At 44.7% G+C, this 27,627-nt stretch overlaps 1 protein-coding gene across 19 annotated transcripts in view; it reads left to right on the top strand.

Moving 5' to 3' along the window:
• Positions 1-27,627, top strand: part of RAPGEF1 (Rap guanine nucleotide exchange factor 1) — a 137,393-nt gene that overhangs the window by 37,569 nt on the left and 72,197 nt on the right. Inside the window, exon 1 of one of the 19 annotated variants that reach the window (XM_077851141.1) lies at positions 4,588-4,642. The exons of the other annotated variants lie outside the window; for them this stretch is intronic. Coding sequence (XP_077707267.1) covers positions 4,603-4,642 — 40 coding nt within the window. The 5' untranslated portion in view covers positions 4,588-4,602. Of the gene's footprint in view, positions 1-4,587; positions 4,643-27,627 lie in introns of those variants that run through there. 19 annotated transcript variants of the gene reach the window in all.

Below are 27,627 nucleotides of genomic sequence, written 5' to 3'. Positions count from 1 at the left end.
TGCAGAGAAGCAGGGAGCAGCAAGAGATGAGGAATGCTGGTTCTCAGGGCTGCCCGTCTCCTCCATTCTTGGCCTTCCAGACAGCTGCATGTTTAGCTGTCTTTGGATTTTTTTTTTTATTTTTATTTATTATTTATGATAGTCACACAGAGAGAGAGAGAGAGAGAGGCAGAGACACAGGCAGAGGGAGAAGCAGGCTCCATGCACCGGGAGCCCGACGTGGGATTCGATCCCGGGTCTCCAGGATCATGCCCTGTGCCAAAGGCAGGTGCCAAACCGCTGCGCCACCCAGGGATCCCAGCTGTCTTTGGATTTACAAGAGTCTTCTTGTGTTCTTATTTATCACAAACCTTCCTTTTTGAACTTGAACATGTTCAGTGGGTTTCTGTTCCTTGCTGCTGAAGAGCCATGGCTAAAATGGTGATATCAGTCCCCATTTACAGGTAGTAAACAGGTTTGGAGGTAAGCTTATTGAAAGTTATCCCACGTGGCCTTGCTGAAACTGGTATCCACCCCCTTCTGGCTCCAAAGCTTGTGCCAAGTGTACTGGGATCTCATTGTTCCTGAGCCATGGGTCACTGTTGTGTGGTGTATGTTGTTTAGTGTCATCTGAATGGTTTAAAGTGTCTCATGCAGCCTGAGAGATTGTGACTTGAGCTTGAAATCTCAGGAGTCCCATTGTAATGAAAGGAATTGAAGCACTGAATGGTTAGTTCATTGAATAATTTCTTCTTTCTTCCTTTCTTCCCTTTCTTCCCTTTCTTTCCTTTTTCATTCATGAGAGATATATATAGAGAGAGGCAGAGACACAGGCAGAAGGAGAAGCAGGCTCCATGCAGGGAGCCCGACGTGGGACTCCATCCTGGGTCTCCAGGATCACACTCTGGGCTGAAGGTGGCACTAAACTGCTGGGCCACTGGGGCTGCCCATTGACTAATTTCTTTTTTTCATTTTCTATCAGCAACTATTACAACACCTGCTCTGTGTCAGATACTATTAAGCACAAATGTTTCCAAACCTGAGTTCCTCATCTGAACCACAGAACACAGAATTGTTTGAGTGACTGTTTTCTCAGATCTTCCAGGGATGGTATACAGCTGGTGTCATTGTAGATACAGGGGGGAGAATTATCATTACATCCAGAAGATGCCTTATGGTCTTAGGCTTCATTCTCTCTTGTTAACTGTCCTTAGTTGAGAAAGGCAGAAACCCAACAGCCTCCCAGGTTGGTTCATAATTACAGACCAGTAGCTACTATGGAAGGTCAGAGTTGAGATCTGCAGAGTTAAGTCGAAGTGAACCAGGTGAAGTGAGGTGGACGTGTGTGTGTTTGTGTGTGTGTGTGTGTGTGTGTGTGTGTGTGTGTGTGTATGTGGTTGGGGGAGGGGGAGGACACTGTCTAGATGAAGAAACCATGCGTAAAGGTCCTGAGGCAAAGGGGTGGGGGGGAGGTGCACTCGGTGGAAGGTGATGTGGAGCCTTTGTTGACAAAAAGCCATCAAATGTTTTAGGTGATGTATGTGTGTTTGTAAAAGATGGAGAATGGAGATCAGATTTGTGCTCTGACAAGATTACCCCAACTTCAGTGGGAGAATGCTCTGAAGCAGCAAGACAGGACTTGGCGGCTGAGTGAGCCATCCTAGCAGATGATGCCATGTGAACGGGGTGGTGGCAGTGGACAGATTGACTGGTATTTGGAGGGTGAATGGACAGAACTTGCTAACGATGGGATCTGAAGGATAACAGGATGTGAAGTGGGTCAGGGATGACAGCCAGATTTCTGGCTTGTGTTAATGGGTGGTCACCATCCACTGAGATCAGAAGGCTGGGAGGAAACACATTTGTTATTTATTTGGTTTAAATAAATAACAGTGAATTATGGTTCCTTTAGGGCTTTTTCTATTTTTGTTAACCACAGGAACAACTCTTAGTTGCAGGTGTTTGCAAGTTAGTTCTCCTTGAAGTTCTTAACTTGTGAGATGTGAAGGGGCTGTTAAAGGGAGTGACTTGCAGGGATAGTGCTCCAAGCCCATCTTGAGAAGTCCTCCCTTTGCCTGGCATGACATCTCCGGTGCAGCTCCTCTACCGAGCTCTGCCCAGGGAGATAACGGTGCATATCCTGACCTTCAGAAGGGGTAAGAGTCTTGGCTATGGCTCATTTTTATTTCTTTTCATGGGCAATTGGGCTCCTAATGAGAATGTTTTCCATTAGAAGGTCCCAGGAAGTCTCCATTCATGAGTGACTCACATGATTTATCGGAAGAACTGCTATGTCGAGCGTGCTTCTCTGGAGAACTAACATTTGCTACAGGCAACCACCAGGGTGTTGCCATCCAGTGATTGGGACCCATGATGGAGTATCAAGATTGACAAGTTGGTTTTTCTATCTATATGAAAACTAACTACTACTTTTAAGTCATGTGGGTGGAGACCTCTTGGATGAATGACCCGAAGAGAAACTGGGCACGCTCTGAGTTCTAAAAAGCATCACTAGAAACTGGTTGTATAAATAGGCTGATAGCTTTCCATGTATCTTCTTTGCTTCTTCCAGTTGAGAAAAAGTAGAGGAGACCATTTTACACTTTATTCTTGAGAAATTTTTTAAAAATGAAATCTAAGGGAAACTTACTCAACTGAGAACAGGCATGAGGGGAGGGTGAAGAGAATTCCCTGCGGAGGTTACTTGATTGGCCACTACAGAATTGATTATTAATTGAATCCATCACTTGGGCTTGTCTTCTCAAATTTTCCAGTCTTGTTGAGAAGCCAGTGGCTATACGTTTGATTTAACATGTTAAACCAAATGCAACTGAGTAAATGAAGATCTAGTTGGCTTTTATTGAGCATTAATGAGTAGCATCCCATCTAGCAAATAGAAAGGAGCTCAGAGGAGCTGTTTAAAATGGAAGGCTTTTATGGGCAGGAGTAGGGTGGGACAAGGAAACTATTAGTAAAAGAAAAGAAAATTGTTTCAGGCATTGGTCACCTTCCTTTGGGGGAAGGGTGGTCTGTCATGCAGATTACCTTTCCAGGGCTGATCAGGAAATTCCTGATTGAGTAGTTAATGGTCACATTCCTGATGTTGCATCCTGGTTTGCCATCATGGGGGCTAGTGACTCCATTTGGGGCCTGTTTTTGTTTCTCTCTTTTTTTAAAAAAATAAACATAACTAATACTGTTAGTAATTTTATTACTTTTATATGGTTTTGAACCTCAGCACTTGAAATGTTTGGTTTCTTCTGTATCTTCCTTTTAACCAGAGCCCCCACCCCCCCGCCATAGTTTAAATAATTACAGTGTGCCTGAGCAGTTACATTTAAGTGCCAAGAATCAAGAGTTCCTGGGGGCTGAGAAAGCATGTGATGGGACCAAATCTTTCCCTTCATTCAGCAAATATTAATGAGGACTTTCTATGTATCTAGCACTATGCTGGGCTCTTGGGGATACAACGATGAGCAAAATAGACATAGTCATGCCTCTCATTGCCCAGTGGAAGAGAGGCCATCAGCCTAACCAGCAGTACAGTGGGGTGGCCACAGGATCTCTGACTTAGTTACCTAGTCCAGGAATGTTTCCAAAAGGAAACTGTTGCTTAAGCAGAAGGAGTAGAACATATTCTAGATGGTCTGCATGGCGACTTTACGTTGATTCCAGGGCTGGTCTGGCAGCTCTTTGTATCGATGCCCAGTTGTATAGTGGAGTTGTACTTGATAGAAGCAGAAGGGTTGGGTTTGAATAAAAGTACACAAGGCCATAATTTTGTATAGTCACAATTACCCTTGAAAATCCCAGTTGAAGACTAACAAGGTCATCAGGTATCTTTCAAAATTAAAATAGGATGCTATTTCTTTAGGGCAGTGGTCAGCACCCCTTACCCCCTTTATTAGGGCCAAATCCACTTGGCTCCCTAATTTTGTAAATAAAGTTTATTGGAACACAGCCACATTCATGTGTTTACAAATCATCTGAGCTGCTTTCCCACTAAAATGGCAGAGTTGAGTAGTTTAACAAAGACTGTATTCCCACAAAGCTGAAAATATTTACTCTCCTGCCCTTTAAAGAAAATGTTTGCTGATTCTAACATTGAGCAAATGTAGGAATTCATTTTATATTTAGGCAACATGTTCTAAAAATAAAATTATTATCTTTATTTTTTTTAAGATTTTATTTATTTATTCATGGGAGACACAGAGAGAGAGAGGCAGAGACAAAGGCAGAAGGAGAAGCAGGCTCCATGCGGGGAGCCCGACGTGGGACTTGATCCCTGGTCTCCAGGATCAGGCCCTGGGCTGAAGGTGGCACTAAACCGCTGAGCCACCAGGGCTGCCCAAAACGGTTATCTTTAAACACCAGAGTCCTGCTAGTGAGGTGAGATGTTCACACCACAGAAGGCAAGAAGGAACCAAGGAACCAGTCACACGGCACCTCTCTTGCCTTCCTGTCACCTGGGGTCATATGCTTATTAACTGATGAGAGAGTGATTTGCCTAAAATATTTATCCTTCTCCTCTCCCTTTCTTTCTGTCTTGCTGTTTTTTCAAGAGCACATCATTGGGTTGATCTGACATCAATGGAATCCATCATATAACTCTTTGTACTTCAAATGTGGTGGGCTGGTGAAGAAAAGAACAGCAGACTTGCAGGTGATGTGATTCTACAACCAAGAAGCTAAAAATGACATCAGAGTGATTTCAGTAGAGAAAAATGGTAAAGAACAAGAACCTAAAACAGTGTCCTGCAGCTCTCCACACTGTGTTCATATTATACTGGTGATGCAGTCTCAAAAAAACCATTGTCTATATGTTTTTTTTTTTTTAAAGATTTTATCTATTTATTCATGAGAGACACATAGATCCATAGGCAGAGGGAGAAGCAGGCTCCATGCAGGAAGCCTGGTGTGGGACTTGATTCTGGGACTCCAGGATCACGCCCTAAGCTAAAGGCAGACACTCAACCGCTGAGCCACCCAGGTGTCCCTGTCCATATGTTCAACCAGTATGGTTAATCTCACTGTCTGGAAGATTTTAGTTTTATTTGCATTAGTTTATAAATGGGATTTGTGGGTTTTTTATATATATATATATTTTAATTTTTTTATATATATATTTTTATAAGTGTGATTTGATTTGCTAGTTGTAAAGAAACTATAATCATGTGGCAGACAGACTTTCAGATGGCTTCATCATTGCTGTCTCCTCATGTTCACACCTTTGTTTAATCCTTGAGTGTGGATAGACCTATGAATAGGTCCAACCAATAGAATATGGCAAAGGTACGGGCTGTCACTCCCCTGATTACGTTTTGTTATATGAAACTCTGGCTAGCAGACATACTCTGGAGACATTGTCCCTTGGAGAAGTAAGAGGCTCCATGTCGCAAGTTGCTGAGGGCAGCCTCTAGCCTCCAAATAGCAATAAGCCAGAGCCCTTAACCTTATAGCTGCAAGGAAATTAATTCTGCCAGCTACCTGAGGGAGCTTGTACACAGTCCCTTCCCTAGGTAAGCCCCCATGTGAAACCTCAGCCCTGCCATCATCTTGACTGCAGCCTTGCAGAGGACCCATCCAAATGCACATCATCAGACCTGGAGCCATAGAAAGAGTGACATGATAAATGTACATGGTTTTTGTTATACAGCAATAGAAAACTAATACAAAGCATGAAGAGTTTATTGTTACTGGTTCATATTGAACATTATAAAAATCCAAGCTAATTCCAGGAATTTGCAGTCAGTTTGCCCCCCTCCCCCTTGAAAGTTGTCCTTAAATTATTGGGTCACTTGACCAAATTGGAATATGAATGGTAGCTTAGATAAAAGTATTGTAATGACGTTAAATTTAGTGATGTTGACAACTGCACTGCAGTGATATAAAAGAATATCCATATTCGCAGGAAGTATTCATTGAAGAATTGAAGGGAACACCATGGTATGTGTGAAACTTACTCTTACACGGTTCAGAAAAAAACCATATATGTATTGTATGTCTGCGTATGTGTAGTGGTTAACCCCCTGCTTTTTAAAAATCAGAGAACGTCTAGAAAGTTTTTCCTTTTTTTTTTTAAAGATTTTATTTATTCATAACAGACACACACACACAGAGGCAGAGACACAGGCAGAGAGAGAAGCAGGCTCCCTGAAGGGATCCCCATGTGGGACTCCATCCCAGGACAGGGATCATGCCCTGAGCTGAAGGCAGACAGTCAACCGCTGAGCCACCCAGGCATCCCTAGAAAGTTTTTCCTCATAGGGTAGAGCATTTTTTGCCTTTTGCTTTTACTTTTCCTCTGTCGACCTCCTGAAGCGGAATGGGCTGCTAAAAATATCACTTGGTATTTGTTATTTTGTGCTGTGGCAGAAGAGGTTAGCAGATGCAGGACCATCAAGTGCTGTGGTTACTTACGTAAAAAAAAGCTTAATTCTCAGGTAAATGTTTTCTCCTTCACTATGCACAACAGCCCATTGTTGTTGGTGCCATAGTTTGTCTCCATTTGCTAGTGAAGGTGTTAAGCTAATTGGCCATTTTTTTCAGAGCTGGTTAGTACTGGAGCCAGGCCGGACTGCAAGTCCCACCCACAGTCCTGTCCCTGACTGGTTACCACACAACTTCACCCCAACAGTGCCGTTCCCACTCGGATAAAATGGCCCTCAGGAAGAGGCCGGCCTACAGCCAGGACACCGAGCCCACACCAGTCCGCCTTCCCAGGGGAACTCTGGTCACGGCCCTGGCAAGCCCATAGTGCTTCCTTGTCCCTGTGTTGTCTCGCCGGTGGATCCACCGCTGGCTCCTACAGTGGTTTCTGTGGCAGCGACAAGGGATGGCTGACGAGATGCTGCTGAGAGGTGCCCTGTTGATGCCTGGTCTGTGCCATGGTGGGAGAGGTGGATGCCCCGCACCAGCCCGCCCAGCGTTCTACGCAGCGCACATGGGGGACGGGGCCTGGCCTTGTGCTCCCAGCGTTAGCCCCAGATGCCCCCCAACTTCCCGCTCCCTTCTCATCCCCCTCGAGCTCCTATTTTGGGCCTTCTTTACTGGAGCTTCGAAGGGCAGCCGTCCTTCCAGCCGTACGTGGGGGCCATACGGACGGTGGCATTCTTACTCTCCCTCTTCTGCCCGTGACGCTCCTCCAGGCTGAAGAATTTCTGACCTTGTGATTTGTCCGGAGCCTGCCGATCTGTTTTGTCTATCCACTGCCCTTCTAGAGAGAGCTTCCTTGTCCAGTTTTCCCCATAAGCTGGGTAAATGGTACAGCCACCCCTACAGCCTCGCTGTGTCATCTTGCCTGCCTGACTGAGTGCTGAGCTCCTTGAAGAAAGGTTCTCTGAGGAGGAAGTGGGTTCCTGGTTCTCCTGCCCCACCTTCCCCAGCTGTGGGCGCTGGCCTCCAGGGGAGCTGCCTTCCTCACCCTGAGGGTCTGCCAGTACCCGGAGTGTGCTCCATCCTGTGGGCACAGACCATGTCAGGACATAGTCATTTGTGCTTTAACCACACTGAGTTGAGGCCCCGGAATCCACTGTCAATGTGACTGACTTCTCACTTCTGCCAGAAATAGGTGGGGAAAACCTCTGTATCCATTAGTTCTTTAGGGCTGTTTCTGTATTAATTTGGGGCTGTTGAACACAAAAGACAGGGCTGTATTAATAATTGAGATTCCCTGAGAAATATATTCACTAGTGAAGGTGTTAAGCTAATTGGTTAGCTTGGGCTATTGATTTTTTAAATAAGAACAGATGTTAAATGGCTGCTTAAAGAACATTGCAGGTAGGGTAAAACCAAGATTGAAGACCCAATTCACAGTGTTACTTTCCTCCCTGAAAGTTCTTTTGGAATGTCATACCAGGAAAAGTGTCCCTCATCTGTTGAGCTCATATTTTCTTTGAATGGTCAGATTAACCACTCTTGTTTACCTTTTTACCTTCACTACTAGGAAACTCAGAGCCAATCAGCAGGGGGTCTGTTGTAATAAATCTTGTGTTCCAAGCTTCTGATTCTGTTCTCTTTTAAACACTCTTATTTGTTTGTGGTTAGTGTTGCCTAAAGAAATACATACAGTTAGGGAGAGAATTGCTTTGTCACTTTGTGCATTAGTTCTGTGGTTTGCTTTGACCCCGCTTTTGGGTAGAAGCAGCTGTGTGTTATGCCCGTTATCAGGTGTACATTCTGACCAATGTAGACAAGAGCTGGGTAAGAACTCTGATGTCTGCTTCTACTCAGAGGAGTCCAATTCCATGGTACTGAAGTATCAACTGAAGACAATTTCCTTCTGACCAAGACTGACTCTGGGACTGGCACAGATCAGAGACGACTCCACAGTGTGTGTTCCCGACGAACACCAACAGCTGGGCCCCCTCTTTGCTTCCTGGCCATGCTTCCTTTGCCCTCCATGGTCACTGGACAGAAGGGAGAAGAGGAAAATTCTTGGCAGATGCTTTTAGCAGGACCCCTAGGCGTGACAGAGGAAGCTAATTTTTGTTCCATTTTTAACGTGAAGGTGGTTTGGCTGCGTCTTTCCTCTTAGGGTAGAGCATTTTAGCTTTTGTTTTTGCTTTTGCATTTCCTGTGTATACCTCCCAAAGCAAAATGGGCTGCTAAAAATGTCACTTAGTTTTTTATTTTGTGCCTAGAATAACATTCAAGACTTGTGAACACTGTGAGTCACTAAAATAGTTTTAGGAGAAAAGAAATGTTATCTGTGTTAGTCTCTAGTTCCTTCTAGAAATTTTCCAGTGGATTTTGTAGGCTTATTTAATTGGACATACTTAATTTCTTTCATCAGTAGCCACATAATAACATTTGCTGGCACCTTGCATCTCTCCCTGTATGCTGAACAATTTATCTTTATAAATACTGTAAGTTTTGTAGGAAGACCATGGTTAAAGAAGAAAGAAACTGGAAAACAAGCCGTGTTTACGTCCATCATCATTCGAGCTGACACATGTACCTGTCACAAAGTGGGCTTGGGCTTGTGCCCCACATGTCCCCAGTGTCTGGCACATTGTAGACACTCTGTCAGTACTTGTTAGATAAATGAAGTCAGTACAGTACAGGCAGGGAAAGGTTAAAGAAGGAGGATTTTTTTTTTTTTTTTAAGATTTTATTTACTTATTTGAGAGGGGAAGAGAGAGAGAGCACAAGAGCAGGGAGGGTGAAGAAGCAGACTCCCCACTAAGCAGGGAACCCGAAATCATGACCTGAGTCGAAGGCAGATGCTTAACCAACTGAGCCATCCAGGCACCCCAAGGATGATTTCATGAAACAAAGTAAATAGGGAAATCAGCTAGGCCAGTATAGGTCTCAGACTTTGTGTCAAAATCACCTTGAGGCCTGGTTAAAGCAGTTTGCTGGGCCCCACCCCCAAAGTTTCTGATCCAGTGGGTATGACTTGGGGCCCAAGAGATTCTGTTTCTAACCATTTCATAGGTGAGACTGCTATTGGTTCAGGGCCACTCTTCTGAGGACCATTGATCTAGGCTTATTGCCCTTCTTTTCCAGATGAGAAAAGAGACTTAGAGAAATTGTGCTTTGCCTAACTGACCAAACTAATTAGTGGCACGACCTACACTAAAAACCAGCCTCTCACTTCCTAACTTCCAGGAGAGAGAATTGTATTCTGATGTCCCTAAAATGGCAAACTGCTAAGGCAACCACATGCCCTAGTTCCTTTCTTGGGATTTAGTTCCAGGTAACTGACAATTTTGGGATGGGACAAGAGGTATTGTTCCAGGTATTAGTTAATTCTATAGATGTGCCCTATACCAGCTGCACATTTGTGACCAGATGACATCCACCACCCATCAAAAGGAAGTGGTTCGTTTGGAAACCGATTAAAGCTCTCTCATTGTTGCCAGTTGTGTTCCTGAAGTCTCTTGCCCAGCTTAGAGATTTTAGCCCAGCTCTCGTGCTTGGTCAGCTGTGGATGGGACACAGTACCTCAAGGGGAAGTCAGCCACCTACATGGGTGATTTCCCTGCAGCACTGAGGTTGGGGTGGGAGGTGCACTCTCAACAGATCCCTGGACTTCTGAGGCTCGTTTACTCTTGGCTCTTCTCTCTTTCCTCTGAGTGAGATGCTAAGAATCTCTGATGGGCAGGCAGTCTTGGAGCAGAAGCTGTTCAGTCTGGGTAGAGGAGGTTATTGTAGGCATTTCTTGCTCATGCTTTTCTTTCATTTCCCATCCATCATGTGTACTGTACTCTAGAGCCACCCTCCCAGCACCTTCCACTCTTACAGACGTGCTCACTGGTGACACTGAAGGAAGACACTTTAATGTCATGAGGAAGAGAGTGAGCTTGTAGTCCCAGTGAGTGGAGTCTGAGCGCAGGCTGTTTCCCAGACACGGTATAACTCTGGGCCTGGTTTTTTTCTCTGAGCCTTAGGTTCTTCATCGTGAAATGGCATTGAAATACTGTCCTCCTGTCAGGGCTGGCAGAGTAAGTACTCAATAAATTGTGGGCTATTTTAAGGAGAACATGGTGTGAGGGGTGCCTGGGTGGCTCAGTAGGTTAAACGACTGCCTTTAGCTCAGGTCATGGGCTCCCTGCTCAGCGGGGAGCCTGCTTCTCCCTCTCCCTCTGCTTCTCCCCACCACTCTTGCTCTCTTTTTTCCTCTCTCTCTCTCTCTCTCTCTCTCTCAAGTAAGATCTTTAAAACAAAACAAAAAAAGAACATGGTGTGGAATAGATTGCATTATAGGCAATACTTGACCAACACTTGCCTTAAATTGCTCTTTACTCTTACTTCCTGTGGCCTCTGTCAGTATAAGGACCGTGCCTGCACATTTGGATTTTGCCTTGTGACAATTTGCTATTAAGACAAGGTTGGGGGGAGTTCATTTTGTCTCAACATCACTAGCACATTGGTAAATGATCTTTTTGAAAAGAAGATGACCTTACAGTGTCTGCTTTCTCAAAACCCTGTAGATAGGGTGTTTAGATTTCTGAATTAACTCTCATAGCCAGTGAAGAACAGTGGGCATCGAACTCTGTGCTCTATCACCCATATAGAACGTACTTCCCAGCACCACTGGGGAGGCCATCAGGCTCCTGGATCCAGCAGGACTTACTTGCCTGACCCAGCTGGCCCTGTTCCCTCTCCTCACTCCCTCCCTCTGCCGTATTGACCAGGTCTTCTGATTCACCTTGATCCTGCTGACCCAGGGCCTTCCAAACATGTTTTTCCCTCTGCCAGAAACACTCTTCCTCAGTCCACCCTCTCTCCCCCTGCCCCTCATACACACTCTAAAGAAAATGAAAATCTGGCCAACTGCTGCAAGTATTTCAGGCTTCAGTTTAAAGCAGTTTCTTTGTGGGGTTGAGTGTGGGTGCCCACATGAAAGATGCCTTTACAGTACCCTTGCCTGCCTTGCTCCCCACCCTCTCATCAGTGTCCCTGGTGGCCTCTGGGGGCATCCAGACCACGTTCCAAACATTCACTGCTTGCTCTCCAGTTGGGTAAGGGGGCCTCAGCCCACTTTTGTAGCCATCATCACACTTGTGCTGTGTTTCAGGTCTCTTCCCTGTCCCTCCTAAGCATTGGTGTCATGTCTGCCTGACTGTGCTATATCCTGGGCACCAAGTGTTCAGGGCTTGAAAAATGCACGAGGCTGTATTACCTCATACAGTCATCCTCCACTGGTTCCTTTCTGTACAAAAAAGAGAGAGGGAATGTGACAGGATCTTCCTTGGCACACACCCAGCTCAGACTGGACTTTGTGTATAGGGAGCCTTCTTCACATGGGGCCGTGTGGAGGCCATCCTAACCTGAGCAGGTGGGGCAGTACCAGGAGACCCTGAGATTCACCAGACTGGATGTCATCAAAGGGCTCACACTTCCCCAAGCTCTACCATGCCTGAGCTGGAAGAGTTATTGTAGAATAATATTGTTATTGAATAAGAGTTATTGTAGAATAATATTATTGTGGAAGAGTCACATCGCTGCCATGTGCCACTCATGGCTACAGCCCTAGAAGGGGAAAATCACATAGGAGAAAACATTTGTCTTAAACTAAGTGTGGAGCTCTAGATTTCTTTGTACCTTGGGGAACAGCCTGAGTAGGGGCCTCTCATACTTGGGGGAATTGGCTCAAGGTCAGCTGTATAGCACAGAGGTATAAGCTCAGTTTTACCAGGCTGCCTTTTTTGGGTAAGAGATCAGAATTTTAAGGCCAAGCAGTGTTCCAGTAGGTCAGACAAAAGAGGCTACTGATTTGAGCATTTCAGAACTGGCCGGGCCATGGATGGGTTTGGGTTTACCGCCCACAGAAACGAGTGTTGAAGACAAAGTGGCCAGCCTGTTTGAAGCAGCCAGGCTTCAACTGAGGTTCAGGACACATCGTTCTGTGCTAATATTTTTGTTTTGATGAAAAATTTAAAAATACTACTCAGCCTCCATCACAAAGAATATAAAAATATTATTATAAAGAAACTAAATATATTTCAATCCCTGCTTTGTGGTGATACTCACTTTGTAAAGAGAGTTGGAACCAAAAGTACTTTAAAAGGTGACCTTCAAAAATGTGCCCAACTTTCTACAGAGGGTAGATTATAGATTCAATCCACTGGTTTTCATGCATTTTTCAAACGTATCCACTAGCTTTTTTGGAAGCTGCATATTTTTATTACTAAGGTGTGCTTAGTTCTGAGGACATTGTGGCTGACAGAACAAAAACTGTCTTTAGGAATTTTAAGTCAGGGTGAGTACAAGACAGGCCCAGGCTCCTGGAAGAAAATGAAGTGACATGTTTTTCTCCATGGTCACTTGGTAGCTCTTAGAAATTCTTGGTTGAACACCATGGGACCTTCCCCTGCCGTTCCTTCTTCCTAAGGAATGGTTTCACAGACCCCACACAGACCATGTAATAGGAACCTGTGCTTGGGCCTGCCGGGTCCTCAGCAGATTCCTTTCCTTCCTCGTTGGCTTTGTTTTCCTATCTATCTGAATGAAAATTCAGGGTTTCCATCTTAAATATAAAAATGTGGTTATCAACTTAGAATGCATTCTAAGGACTTTAAATATACTTATGTTTTCCACTAAGAAAACCATTAATTCATGAGTTGGGGTCACCATAGAATAGGGGACCCAACCTTCTAAGCAGAGTTCAGGCCAGTGCCCTAGCAGCATGGTAGCTTTTCACCCAACCCCAATCTTGGACACTGACACCTCAGCCCCTCCCCTTTTAGCATCTGCATATTTAGTCCAGGTTTGCTTTCTGAGAGAGAGAGATGCACAAGCCGGGGGTTGAGGGGCAAAGGGAGAGGGAGAGAAAGAATCTTAACCAGACTTCACACCCAGCACAGAGCCTGACCTATGACCCTGAGATCATGACCTAAGCTGAAATCAAGAGTCAGACGCTTAACCCACTGAGCCACCCAGGTGCCCCGGGTTTGCTTTCTTCTGATTGCAAATGTGGACGTATATAGTTGTTTTGTATATGCTTATGACAGACACCTTGCCTTTGATCCACATATCTACCCTCGTGAGAGTCACTACCTTAGAGAAATGAGAACAAAAACCATTTTTTTCCAGCACAAAGTAGATACTAAACAACTATTGCAGCCAGATGCACAGCCATACTTGCAGCCAAGTATGGCATACAGCAAAAGGAAGAGCAATGATTGATCACTTTTGTCCACCATTTCTGGGTGAAATTTGTTGTCTGAAGCACTCGTGCACACAGTAGGTCTTCAGGAAATATTAACTGGCTTACTTATGCTCTGAGCCTTGTAACAAAGAGACGTGTTTCAGCCAAATGTTCTTCCCTGGGGAGGCTGGGACTAGTAGTCACACCTTCCCCTCAAGCTCCATGACTGTGCTAGACCTGTTCTAGGCACAGTGTTCACATATCCATCTCCCTATCAGAAGGAGCTTGTCCCAAGGAATGTTTTGATGTGAGATTTGAACTTCCCTGTCAGAGTCAAAGAATATACCTGCCTGTCACTTTGTGTGTGCACTTGGCTCTGCTGAGCTTACAGAGCCTCCCTATCTCCCACTCAAGATTTGGGATTTCTTAACAGTTTATCTCTTTCCCCCAGACCTTTGTTTCCTTGAAGGACTAGTTAAAGCCCAGATTCCTGGGCCTCACCCCTAGAGATCTTAAATCATTAGGTCTGGCTTGGGAGTTGGGGTGGAGACCTGATATCCTAACCAGCTCCAAGTTGTGTAGATGCTGCTGTTAATGACCCAGACCCTCCACTCCCCTTCACTCTCAATTGGGGGGAGGATTAAGACACTATTTGGTCATAGAATTAATTCATAGGATTACAAAATGAAATAGAATTTAAGTCTTTTAGATTTTTGATATGCTTTGTGTACTTGATCACAGTATTTCTTACTGTGGTTTGTGGTCAAAAAAGGCTGGAAAGCCACCAATCGCCACCACCTTAGAAATGGCCCACCTGCCGGTGCTGCACCTATGTATGATCCTTAGTTCCAGACCCAGAGTAGGAGGCTCAACCAGTGTCCTGGACTCCGGGAGAGGACTGGATTTATGGTCTTAATTGCCCCTGCAGAACCCTTAAGCTACAGCAGCTCCTCATCATCCTAGTGAGGAGGACATACAGTGTTCTCACTAGGACATTGAATGTCCTAGTTAGAAAGTCCTCCATCTGACTCTCCCCAAGGAGAAGGGCCTTCAGTGTTTCAGATTGGTTGTAATGGAAATAAATGTCATGAAATGATATTTAGCCTTACTGCCTTGGTGCCCTCTGATCGCTTCTATTCAGTTTCCTGTTTTAATTCACGGAATTGGTTTGGGTACCTGCTAATGGGGTCATGACTTGGGAGTAAATGTGAGCAGAAGGAATAGAGCACATGTCTCCCCATGCATGCAGCCAGTGCCCTTTCTGCTAGGCTCACTCAGTTCTGTCTCTCAGAGATGCCTCTTACCCAAGGCAACTCCGTCTCTTCACATTTGTCATGGTCATATCCCATTAGTGTCTGCTCGGCTTGCAGCCCTAGGGCTTTCTTCATGAACTTTTTGTGTATCTTCCAGGAAGTAAACCCTTTATTTTTAAAGCATTTGTCTTGCTATGCTAGGTGTTGGAGCTCTGGGTATATGGCATTACTTCTCTGTTAGCTTATAAACTGTGTGAAGGCAAGAGCCTACATTCCTGTTCCAGGGCCAGATGGGGCCATGGCCAGGTCTTTGGTGACCCCAGAGCCCAGCATGTGTCCAGTGGAAGGGGCTCAGCCAAGTTGTGCTTCGTTGGGTCGGTGGCCATGGGGCCCCAGTTAGATTTCTAACCTTGTTGCACCAGGAAAGCCCATTCTAATTCCAAGCAGCTGACTTTGAAAAGACCAGTCTCTGCCTCCTTCTGTTTCTCCCATGTGGCTTGTGCTTGTTCTTCCTCCTTGGCGTGCTGACACGGAGGCCGCTGCCTCTGCAAAGATTTGGTCCTTTACAGAGAACTTCAATTCTAGGGGTACATAAAGGATACAGCTGCTCAGAGAGAACAAGGGAAAGAGAACAAGATTCCTTCTTGAAAAATGCAGTGTGTCCTGCTTTGAGGATTCTAGAATGAAGCAACTGGATTTTTCCTAAAGGCACTTTTTGGAATGGAGAGTGCTTTTGGAGGGTTCTGAACAAGAGAGAGACTTTGGAGAGAGTTAAAGGAATATTATTTGACTGAGTCTAAGACCTAGGAAGGGAGATGATGGCCAAGCACCCAAGGACTGTCTTTTAAAAACATGTACTGTGATCCCATTTTGTTATTAATCCCAGACTGTAAAGGTATAAATTCGTGAGAACTGGGAGGCCTTTTTGACTTTGGAAAGTCCTTTTCTAATGCTTCCTAGCCAAATGACAATTCTATCCATCACTCAAATACAATTCTCCCATTGTTTTTGGAGTTGTTTAAAAATAGCATCTTGAGGGCAGCCCGGGTAGCTCAGTAGTTTAGCGCAGACTTCAGCCCAGGGTGTGATCCTGGAGACGGGGGTATCGAGTCCCACATCAGGCTCCCTGCATGGAGCTTGCTTCTCCCTCTGCCTGTGTCTGTGCCTTTCTCTCTCTGTGCCTCTCATGAATAAATAAATAAAATCTTTAAAAAGAATAAAATAAAAACAGCATCTTGGGTTCCATCTATAATCCTACCTCCCAAGGTGAGAGAGCTGGTACTATACCTTTGGCCTCTCCGCCTTAGGCTAAGAGACTGCCTGAGATTTCACCACTAGGAGTGTTTTTAGCCTGGGAGCTAGCACAGTGAGAAGGTCTTTGATCTGCTGCTGCTGCTGCTGTGAGGGAGCCACCTTGGTTTTGGACTTTTCCAGAAGGGTATGATTCACTTTTATAAGCAGTGCTGGCCTGAAAGTCTTGTCTTCTGCTCTTGTGGTGACTTGCTTGCCTGGGGATCAAAGTTGTGAACATATCTAATAAACAACATATTTGCTAAGCTTTCATTTTGGAAAGAGGAAGGGGAATCTGTGCCGAGATGCACCATCTAAGTTGGAGGCTGGGGGGAGGGACAAGGTAGTGGTGCACACAGCCAAACAGAGTCCTCTGTTGGTGCTGGTTTGTAAGAAGTGGAACACTGACCCAGAGACAATAAGACTATTCATTCGGGACAAAAGAATGAATGAGTCCTCCTTCCCCCTGAGCCCGTATTCTGCTTTGTTTGAACTGTCTTTAGGGTCCTTACTTACATCTCTCTGCCACGTGAGGAGACTGGGGCTGGTGTGTAAGCTACACTGGGTTCATATCCAGAGTCTCTCACCTCTCAACCTGTTTCCCTACCTTGGTGGGTCACTGTGAGGATTAAATGAAAAAGGCTCATGAGGTGCCCAGAGATGAGCCCCAGACACTCACAGTGTAGGACGGGTCCCAGCCATTGCTATGTGGTTACTCAGGACCTAATGCCTTCTGTACACGGGACTGAAGCATTTGACTGGAGATGAATTGGTTTGGATGTCAGGCTTTAAGCCAATGAAATTCTGGCTTTGACTAAACAGCACAACTTCAGATTTTAGTCGTAGAATTTTAAAGGCCCTCAGAGCCTCTGGTGGGTGATGAGACTGCCTGTGGCTCTAAGTATTTCACAGAGAATTGCTGGCTGTCACCAGTACTGGAGCGGGCTCTTTTTTTCTGGCCCTCTATGTGTGTTTACTTATGACTCTGAAGTTGTCTCATGAGGAGGAGAAATGTCTGGGAGGTTGGATGATACTTTTTCAGCCATTACTGAGGGAGGAGCCCTAGACTGGCCTGGTACAGGATCCCTGGGCCCTAGCCTGGGGGCACATCCAGTCCCAGGGCCTCCTCTTCCTCTGTAGGAGACTACAGAGGAGACTACTGTCTGAGGCTGACTCAGGATCCTTTCAAATTCTCACACCACATGGAAGCTGAGAGCCCTACCACTCACTTGGCCCCTCCCCGGGGTGCTACCTTAGCCATTACTGTGGAGAGATTGGGATTGGTCAACACTTGATTCTGAACGTATAGAGCAGAGTGGGATTGCTTCTTTTTTTCCCCCGTATATGTCTGGACCATCATACACAATAAATATTTCTGCCAGAGTAGGTGCCCTGGCTACAAACATGTTTGAGAACCAGGGGTTTGAGAGGGCCAGGGTCTACGGAGAAACACTCATCGAAGAACAGCTGAGAAAGACCTTTTGTTCATTTTGTTCTAGAGAAAAATTCACTGCCTCTGGTTGGGTGAGAATAAAGGCCACCTCTCTTTCACCCCCACCCCTTACTGCCCTCAACCCATGTGCCTGGGAAGCCAGAAGTATGCCTTTGAAGAAGTGGTCATTTTCAGATCCCTCTATGGTGCTCAGAGACTTTGTGGCCTTTTCCACACCAGCACCTGCTTGCTGACTCTGATGCTTTTTGTTGGTCCCCATGTGAAATGCCTGCAGTCTGGAGCTGTTCTTGTAAGCCCAGCTCCTTCCTCCTCCCCTGAGGAGTAGGCTGGGTTTTCTTTGGGGGGAGGGGGGGGGGTCCTGGGCCACAGAGCACTTCCACAGGCCCCTAGAGCTGTCCTCCTTCCAACAGGGCTGTGAGCAACCAAAAAGCCTTTGCTGGGCCAATCTCCATCCTGAGACTCCTCACTCTGTGTCCTGATGGAGGACTTTCCCAGTTCTCCCCCATGGGGTTAGGAGCTGCATAGAGGGAGGAACCATGTCTTGCTTCTTTCTTGACCCTAATAATTTGTAGATGTTTGGCGTGTAAAGATGTATGGAATGAATGAATGAGTGAGGGCATGTGGTTGCCCCACGGTGCCTGCTCTGTTATCAGATGCTGCCTGTTTCCCCAGGTGATAGGGGTGGGGAAGGACTTTCTAGGTGACCCTTGTCCCTTCACTTCCTTCGCTGACCAGTGAGTGCCTTCCAGAGTGCTGGGGCTTGTGGCTCTCCTCTCTTTCCCTTGTTGCAGGGAAATAAATAAACGTGTGTTGCTGTCAGGTGAAAATGTTTTTCCTCTAGAAGTCCAGAAGGTAGTCTGACAAATAATGGGTTCTCGGGGTTCCTGGGCAGGGCCAAGTGTAGCCGAGGCTGACAGAGCCCCTGTGTGCCAAAGCCTCCACTGTCCCTAAGCACCTGTGACCTGTCATCGTGGCCTGGCCCCAAATAAACAGGCCTTCCTACCCCCAACTCGGGCTGCTTTGCTGGTGACATGGTGCTAAAAAATATGCCCTGAGGCCCTTGAGGAGCATTGTTTGAATTCTAAACTGGCACCAGTCCTGACGTGCAAGTTCCTCTGAGGGACAGAGGCTGCTCCAAACAACTCCACCTAAGGGACAAAGGTCAGGGTGGACTCCATTTCCTATTGTAGCCAGGATCCTGAATGATGTGGTGTGTTGTGGCCCTGCTTACTTTCTGCCCAGGGCAGTGGTAATGTTTACTCAGAATAAACTTATCCCACTTTGTTGCATTCCTTCCCCATCTCTTCTCTCTCTCTCTCCTCTAGAAATAAAACTCTGGACAAAGTGACTAATTCGCATCTTCTGGATGTGTATGAAGTCTGTGACTTTGAGAATCTCTAGACCATTTCCAAACAGTGATGGGAGTAGGCCACCCTGGGGCGTGTTGACCTTGAATTGTTCACAGCACATGTCAGGGCTCCTTGCCTTGTCTGTGGTGTGTGTGTCTGTGATTTATGGGTTGGGGGGCGGTACTAGGGCCTTGGTTTCCTCATGTGTCAAATGGTAATTAAAACACTTTCCTTCCAGTAGTAGTGTGAAGATAGGGGCAACCTAGAGCTCCTCACACAGTCCCTGACTTATAATGGGATGTTTAAAATGGGAGCTGCTGATCTAGCCATTTGATTAGACTCCAGGAGAGAAGCAGCTCTCAACCCTGGAGGCTCCCCTTTCATCTCTTCTTGGGATATCTGTCTGATACTTGATGAATATTTGATAAAAGGAGTAAGTCTTGGGGAAAACTCTTTATGTGGATTTATTCAGAGCCCTCTCTGACAGTTGTATGAGAGGGGTTGTGGACCTCTGAAGGGCTTTGCTTTTCACTCTGAGTGAGAAGAGATGCCACAGGAGGGTTTTGAGCAGAGGGGCAATGTAACAGGATTTAACCTTTTACAAGGATCACTCCAGTTAGTGGGTTGAAAAGACTACAGAAAGGCAAGGAGCAGGGGACTCTTGGACGTATGGTAGTGGTTTAGGCACAAAGTGACTATGGCTTAGATCAGGGTGTAAATGGTACAGGTGGTTACGGTGGTGAGATTCTGAATATACTGTTAAGGTGGGATTCACAGAATATGCTGAAGCATCAGATGGTAGATGTAAGCAGAACAGAGTCAAGAATTTTGACCTGAGCTACTGGAAGGGTGAAGTTTCATGTCTACCAAGACGTAGTGGCAGCAGGTTTGAGAGGGAGAATCAGGAATACAGGTTTGTGCTGTCTGTCTGGTCTAGACATCCAGGGCAGTGACCAGGAGCTTGTGTGTAGAAAGAGACCACTCAACAAATAAGCAGCGAGCACCTCTTCTTTGTCTGTACATCTGTGGTTCTCATCTAGTTTCTCGGCTTCCTATGTCATCTCTGTGCTACCAATGCCCACATGTATACCTCAAGCCTCATCTGCCTCCTTAACACAGACTCATTGATGGAACTGCCTAATTCAAGTTCCTGTGGATATCTGCAGAGGAAGGTTCCTCAGTCCCAATCTATACAGGGCCTGGCACAGATGAGATGCTCAAGTATTTGTTGAGCATGAATATTGTTTATTTCATAGACTAACCTTATGAATAGGTATTGTTGTTAACACTATACAAAAATCCATTGATTCAGTCTTGGTTAAAAACAAAAGAAATTATAAGATACACATGTGTTTACATTAAGTTCTTTAAATTTTCCATACAATAAGGGAAAGGAGATTAGAAAACACTTATTTACTAGTGATTTAAGATCATAAAGATACTTATATAGGTTCTTTTATTATTTTTACAAAGATGAAATTAAAACTTCCAAAGATATCCACAGATTTTTCCTGAGATATATTCAGTGGCAAGTTATTTGAGAAGACACTCATTCTGGACTATTCATGGTTAAATACATTTGTATGTTTCACGGACTAGGATTTCCTTGAATTGTAAGTGCTCTGTTAATCTGACCCATGTGAAAATTATGTGGACTCTTTTAGAACTTAAGGCCTTTGTGTCTACTTTATTCCAACTTTTTATTGATGTATACCATGAATCAGAAAAAATATATCTGGCTTTAAGTATGTAATTTGGAGGATTTTCACAAATTGAACACCAGAGTGTAATTAGCTCCAATCAAGAAATAGACTGGGGGGCTCCTAGGTGGCTCAGTCATTAAACATCTGACTCTTGCTTTCAGCACAGGTCAGGATCTCAGTGTTTTTGGATCGAGCCCTGCGTTGGGTTCCATGCTCAGCCCAGTCTGCCTGAGATTCTCTCTCCCTCTGCCCCTCCCCATGCACACGCACCTGCTCTCTCTAAAATAAATAAATCTTTAAAAAACAAAAGAAATAGACCATAGCTCACTCCCTCCTGTGCCTTGCAGCATACTCCCCCCACCCCAAGTGTAACTGCTATCTTAACTGCTGAAATCATAGATTAATGTTGCTTGTTTTTGTATTTGTATAAATGGAATCATATCAAATGTACTTCTGTGTGTGTGCCTTCTTTCTAGATTTGTAAGATTCATCCATATTTTTTATGTGTAGGTGTAGGTTGTTACTGTGTGGCATGCCACATGTGCAGGTGTCTCAGTGTACCCATTCTGTCAGCGGGCATTTGGGTGGTGCTGCTTTGAATATTCTGTATATGTGCTGCCAAAGCAAGCACTGCTTTGAATATTCTGGTACTTATTGTGATTTCATGTGGGCATTTCTCCAGGGTACACACCTGGAGTGGGATTACCAGGCCCCCAGGGAAACATGTGTTAGCTGTCTGGATTCATCCCTTCCACAGTGGCAGGTGGACCCTGCCCATTGCTTTTCATCCTTGTCAACCCTTAGTGTTTCCTATTTTTTCTTTTTATCCATTCAAGTATGTAATGGTATCACTTTATGGATTTTAATTGATTATTTCATGATGACTTTTGGAGTCGAGTACCTTGTCATCTGTTTACTGGCCATTTGGATATCCTCTTTTGTGAGGTGTCCATCCAATCCCAAATCTATTTTTAATCATTACCAGTTATGCAAAGAGATCCAAAATGGTGGCTCTATCAGATTTAAGCCCAAATCCAAGCTGAAGCTTGGTTTCCTCTATAGGTCATAGGCCTAGCCCCACTCTTGCACCCTACCCCTTCTGCCTCCATCCTGAGCCTCACTCTTTGGTTCAGTCCCTGTTGGTCTACATCCAACTTAGGCATCTGCATAGTATCTCACCTTTGACCTAACAATGCCATTTCTAGGGGCCTATCTCATTATACAGGTGCCTAGAAAGTTAGGCATGAGAGTATTCATCAATTCAGCATTGTTTGAAGAGCAAAAGTTAAAAACCATCAGCCAGGAGACTGGTTAAATAGGTTTCAGTGGAACATTTATTCAGCCATTAACTCTGCTCCTGTGAAAAAATGCTCACAACATATTGTTAAGTTGAAAAGTATTTCAGCTGTGCCATATGAGGGATTTTTCATTTTCTATGTTATGTATTTTTGCAGCGCTTGGATTTTTATAACAAGGTTGTTCTGCTTGTTATAACTCTACAGCTCAGAGTTACCCAGAGATTGCCTGAACACATGGATGATACGAACGGACTTTCATGTCAGAAGAGGCTTGGGTGTTGCAAAACTCCCAAGTAGTATTTTCCCTCTGTTTTAACATGAATAGTTCTATATTAAGTAAGACAGAGGATCTTTTCATATGGCAATTGTTGGAAAAAATGAAACATCAGGTTGCTTTCCGTTCGACTGGGCTGTAGTTATTTTTAGCTAAGTGTTGGCAGAGGTCTGGTGATGTTATCAAGTAACCATAATGGCCTCCATTTATTGAGCATTTGCTATATATCACGTCCTCAGCTAAATGCTTGACACACAGGATCATGTTTAATCCTGAGGTTATGCTTTTCTGTAGGTGAGGAACTTGTAACTCAGAGAGGTTACAGAGTTTGCCTGTGTATACGCCTGAGCTTGGGTTAGAACAGAGACTGCCTGACTCCAAAGCCCACGTGCTGCCTGCTGTGCCCACAACCCACTCAGCCTGAACTCTTGTCTTTATCTTTGCATTAGTCTTTAAAATTTTAAATAAGTAACACACTGAAGTCTTAGGTTTATTTTTTTAAGATTATATTTATTCATGAGAAACACAGAGAGGCAGAGATATAGGCAGAGGGAGAAGCAGGCTCCCTGTGGGGAGCCTGATGTGGGACTGGATCCCAGGGCCCTGGGATCATGACCTGAGCCAAAGACAAACGCTCAACCACTAAGCCCCCCAGATGCCCCTGAAATCTTAGATTTAGAAAAGTTCTTCCTGGCTCAGCTGGTAGAGCATGTGACTCTTGATTGTGAGTTCAAGCCCCAAGTTGAGAGTAGAGATTGCTTAAATAAAAAAACAAACAAACAAACAAAAAACCTTAAGTTTTAAAAGAAGAAGCTACTTCTCCACTCTAGTTGTCCTTTTTACATATTTGGGAAAGGGGGGGGTAGTGTGGATTGGGCAGGTAGCTTCGGATGAAACTTGTATAAGTGGACAAATGGAGATCCTTCCCAATTGTGCCACAATTCTGTGCCCAGTACACTGGAGGTAACAAGAAATTGACACCACAGTGTTTCTTAGGATTGGCTGCAGTAATTTTGGAACTGCCTCAAAGTGTTATCCACCATGACGCAGACATTGTGGTCCCTTGTCTGGCTGATATTTAGAGACTGCCCTTATCCAGAGCAGAATTAAGCCCTGACAGAAACCACTGCTAAGTTGGGATCCCAGCTGCTGCTACCAGTGACATTTGAAAGGCCAGTTGATATGTACATTTGTCAGCACCAGGCAGAGACCTTTGTTGGGCTTGACTGAAGGGCAAATTGAAAATCTAAGAATGAAATATTGGTACCTGGCAGACTACTCGGGAAAAAATCGGTGTGACTTTTGGGGCTTGGGAGGTTTTGTTGAGATTTGATTCTGTGAGCAGGCTATGTGCCTCTCTTCCAGCCTGTCCTTCCTCTGACATTCATCTGATAGGTGGATCTGCATCCTACAGTGGTTGCCTAAGAAAGTGTCTGCTCTTAGTAACATCATGGCCATTTATACAGAAATTGTGAAGCTATGTAAGCCACCCTTCCTCTGGAAGAAATGACTAGCAGATTAGTCACTGAGAGTTCCTGACCATCCATGGTATAAATGCCATAATGAGCAGTGGTCTGAGGCTTTGATTTCTTAAGTTCTATCAATGACTTTTGAAGTTGCTCTCACAGATTTGATAGATTACAATAAAATAGCAGTTTATGGCATTCCCTTGTTATGTGAAGGAGGGTTTTTGTTTCCTTTGGTCAGGTTTGGCCATAAAGGTAGTGTAGCAGTCTGATAATCCCAGGTGTTGGTGGAGATAATGGAGCAACTGGGACCTTAATAATGGATTTGCAAAGTGGCACAGTCATTTTGGAAAATCATTTGGCAAAAGCCATAAAATTAAATCTGGTACATACTGTATAGTTAGACAGTTCTATTCATAGGAAGCTCTTGCATGTGTTCCAGGAGACATATATGAGATTGTTCATAGCAGCGTTGTTTATAGAAGCTGGAAACAGCCCAGTGTCCACTGAAAGTGAAAGCTCTTATATATACTTCAGCACGGTTAGGCATCAGACCTACCACTGAGTGAAAAAGCAGGAATGTAAGAAAATTTACAATATATTTCCATTTATGTAAAGTTCACAAAGCTGTCAGTTAAACTATACTTATAGATATAAATTGTCACAAAAAGTAAGAGATGATAAGCACAAAAATCAGAATCATGGGGACTGCCTGGGTGGCTCAGTTGGTTGAGCGACGAGCTCTTGGTTTGGGCTCAGGTCATGACCTCAGGGTCATGGCATAGAGCCCTGTGTTGTGCTCCATGCTTATTACGGTGGAGTCTGCTTGGGACACTCTCTCCCTCTCCCTCAGCCCCTCCCCCCTGCTCGCTCGTGCTCTCTCTTTCTCTCAAGTGAATAAATAAATCTTTAAAAAATAATCAGAATCACGGTTATCCGTTATTGAGAAGAGAGATATGATCACAAACAGGGAATGTGGTGGCATCAGTGGACTTGATAACTTTCTGTTTCTAGAGCTGTGTTGTCCGATGTGGCAGCCACCAGCCACATTTCAAGTACTCAGTAGATGCAAGGGCTATCATGCAGGATGGTGCAGATACAGAATATTTCCATCATTGCCGGAAAAGTCTATTTGGTAGGCTAAGTTGGTGGATACGTGCATTTAATTCTAAGTCGTGTGTGTGTGTGGAATTTTTCAAAAATTTGCTTTAATTTTAGTACTAGAAAATCTCTAAAAACATACAAAATCTGAAGTGTAACTTTCTAAGTGAAAAGCCAGGAAATAACAAGGGAGTGGTTGATAAAGCTCCCTGAGACTCCAATAATAGTGTGGGAGCATCTCTTTGGCATTGGCCTCCACTCCAGATGATTGATACACTTGAGGGACTTGAGAATAGGGGCAGGAAGTGTGTGTGTGTGCCAGAGCGTGTCTGATGCTGTTGGCAAGATCACCCCACCAGAGATGCCACCTGTCGCTTCCTTCCGCACTGCTTTCACTGGTCATTATAGTACTTGATCAGCACTTAGAAGCATAGTTTGAGTAATGTTTCAAGTCACCTGAAATCTGTTGTCAACCCATTGTTTCAAGGAAAAGATGACAAGCAGCCTCCAAGTCCAAATGTGTTCTAGTTTGTGCTGTCTTCTATTTCCAGAGTTGAGGAGGTTCATTACCACTACAAAGAATCTGCTTTCTCCACTTGATTTAACACATTGTGTGCTAAAGGTAGCTGTTTTTAGTCTATTAAATACTCCCAGGAGAGAGATTGATTGGTAGATGCAATTCTTTCTTTAAATGCTGATAGGATTCCCAGCTGTGCCCCAAAACAGACTAGAATTTCAGACCGAGATAGGTAGGGTGCTATAATACACTTCCTGCCTTCAGTTTGCTTCGTTGGCCCTTGGATCAATGATCAGTACTGGCTCTGCAAGTGCAGGAACCTGAGAGTATTTGGGGGGCCCTCCATGCCTTCCTTGCACACCCCAGTTCCGCCCTAGTCATGATGGCAGAGGTGTGAATCTGGCCTGTCAGTACAGCACCTCAGGGTAGCAGACAGGCAAAAGCGGAAGTTGGCTCACCCAGCCCAGGTCTCTAGAGGTCTTTGGCCACCAAACAAACCATGCATCCTGCCTAGACTTCCCCATTTGCATCTGCTTTTCTGGCCCTACTTTCAGTCTTAGTTGCTCAGGGTGGAAGTTGCACGGATTAGTACATCTCTCTAACATCCCTTCGGGCTTGGAAACCTGCCTGGTCAGTACTGTGACTGTAAGGATCCTGAGGCAGGCAGCAGTACAGACAGGTAGGGTAGAAGAGCCAGATGGAGACTTCTGGTCTGTGCTAGGGGAAAGGAGGATGGCATTTGTAAGGCCCTCAGTTTCTTAGGCTCATCAGTTAAAAATTCAGTGCTGCACCATAGCCTAGTTCAGATCTGTAAGCAGATAGGAGCTGAGAATTCAGTTTGATCAACCCTGCGACCCATCCAACTTATGTAGTTGGGTTAGTGCCCTGTGCAGAAGCACTGTGTGCCCAGCCCTTGGATAAGAACCTCAGTGCACTAGCCACAGGCAGCACCTCATTTCTTCTTTATCACATCTCACGAACGGCCATCTCACGAACGTTATCAATCCCTTTGAAGTATTTTAACCCAAACAGTCTGACTACAGAGCTCAACCTTTCACCACCATATGTATTAGACTGGTCACATCATTTTGAAGTATGAAGAAGAAAGTATAAACTGTATAGGGGACCTACCCTGCTTGGGTGGGGAAGAAGAGGCAAAGTAGAGGAGAGGTAGAGAAACTGTGCCGTGCCAGTTCACCTGCTTTGAATCCCAGGGATGCCTGGTGTATAAGGACAGGTGCTGAGAGCCCCTCCTCACCCTGCATTGAGCTGTTCCATATGAGGAGAGAGGTGCACCAGCTCCCTGCAGATTTCTATACACTGTTGGGTCCAAGGAGGGCTTCCTGCCAGCAGACAAACAGCTACAAAATCATGTTTGGTTTGATTCTGCATGTGAGCAAAGGTCAGGCTCTGGCTTTTCTCTTTGGTCCAGAGTGCAGTGGGCTTCTAGGAAGTTTGCAAAGAGCAGATAGATTATCTGAAGTTGCCAGCTACCTAGAAGGCCTTTGATGCAGGAATTGAACCTTGTCCCAATGAAGCCACATGCAGTAATAATAGACACAGTGACAGGCCTGTAGCACAGGGTGCTATGTCGTTTATTTAGAAGAGTGTTTTAGTAGTAAATAGGTAGAAAAATTGAAGGGGGGGGGTTGCTTTGTAGTTTTAAAACTACAGTTTTTTTCTTTTTCCATTGCATAGGGTCATGTTCTGTTCCCTAATTTTCAACCACTTTCAGGTATTTTCTGTGAATTTCATATAGTATCAAAAAAAAGCAGTCCTTTTTGTGGAGTATTTTCTGATTGGTTAATTTGTTCATTTGTTGAATGAATGTTTACTAAGCATCTTCTGTGGGCCAGGTACCCTGTTAGCATTGGGGATGTAGGCATGAACAGGGCAGGTATGGTCCTCACTGAGTCTGCATTCTTGTGAGGAGACAAGCACATTAATTAATTACTTGATAAGATCATTTCCAACACTGAAAAACACTGAGGTAAATGGTGAGATGAAGGAAGTCTTCAGTGGGTTTTTGCTTTTCACATATACAATTGACTCATTTAAAGTGTAGAATGCTGTGTGTGTGTGTTTAGAATTCACTGGATTTTGGTGCAACCATCACCAGATTCTAATTTTAGAATATTTATTTCTCCCCACCAAAAGAAATCTCATATTCATTAGCAAGCCCTCTCTCTCCTTCCCTCTCCCATTCCCTTATTCTTAGCCACTAATCTACCTTCCATCCCTATTAATTTGCCTGTTCTGGACATTTCAAAAAATTGGAAGATACAATAAATGGTCTTTTGTGACTGGCTTCTTTCACTTAGCATTATATAATCAAGATTCATCCATG

This window comes from Canis aureus, chromosome 16 (assembly GCF_053574225.1).
Source record: "Canis aureus isolate CA01 chromosome 16, VMU_Caureus_v.1.0, whole genome shotgun sequence".
Taxonomy (NCBI): domain Eukaryota; kingdom Metazoa; phylum Chordata; class Mammalia; order Carnivora; family Canidae; genus Canis; species Canis aureus.
This window is presented reverse-complemented; position numbering and strand designations above follow the sequence as displayed.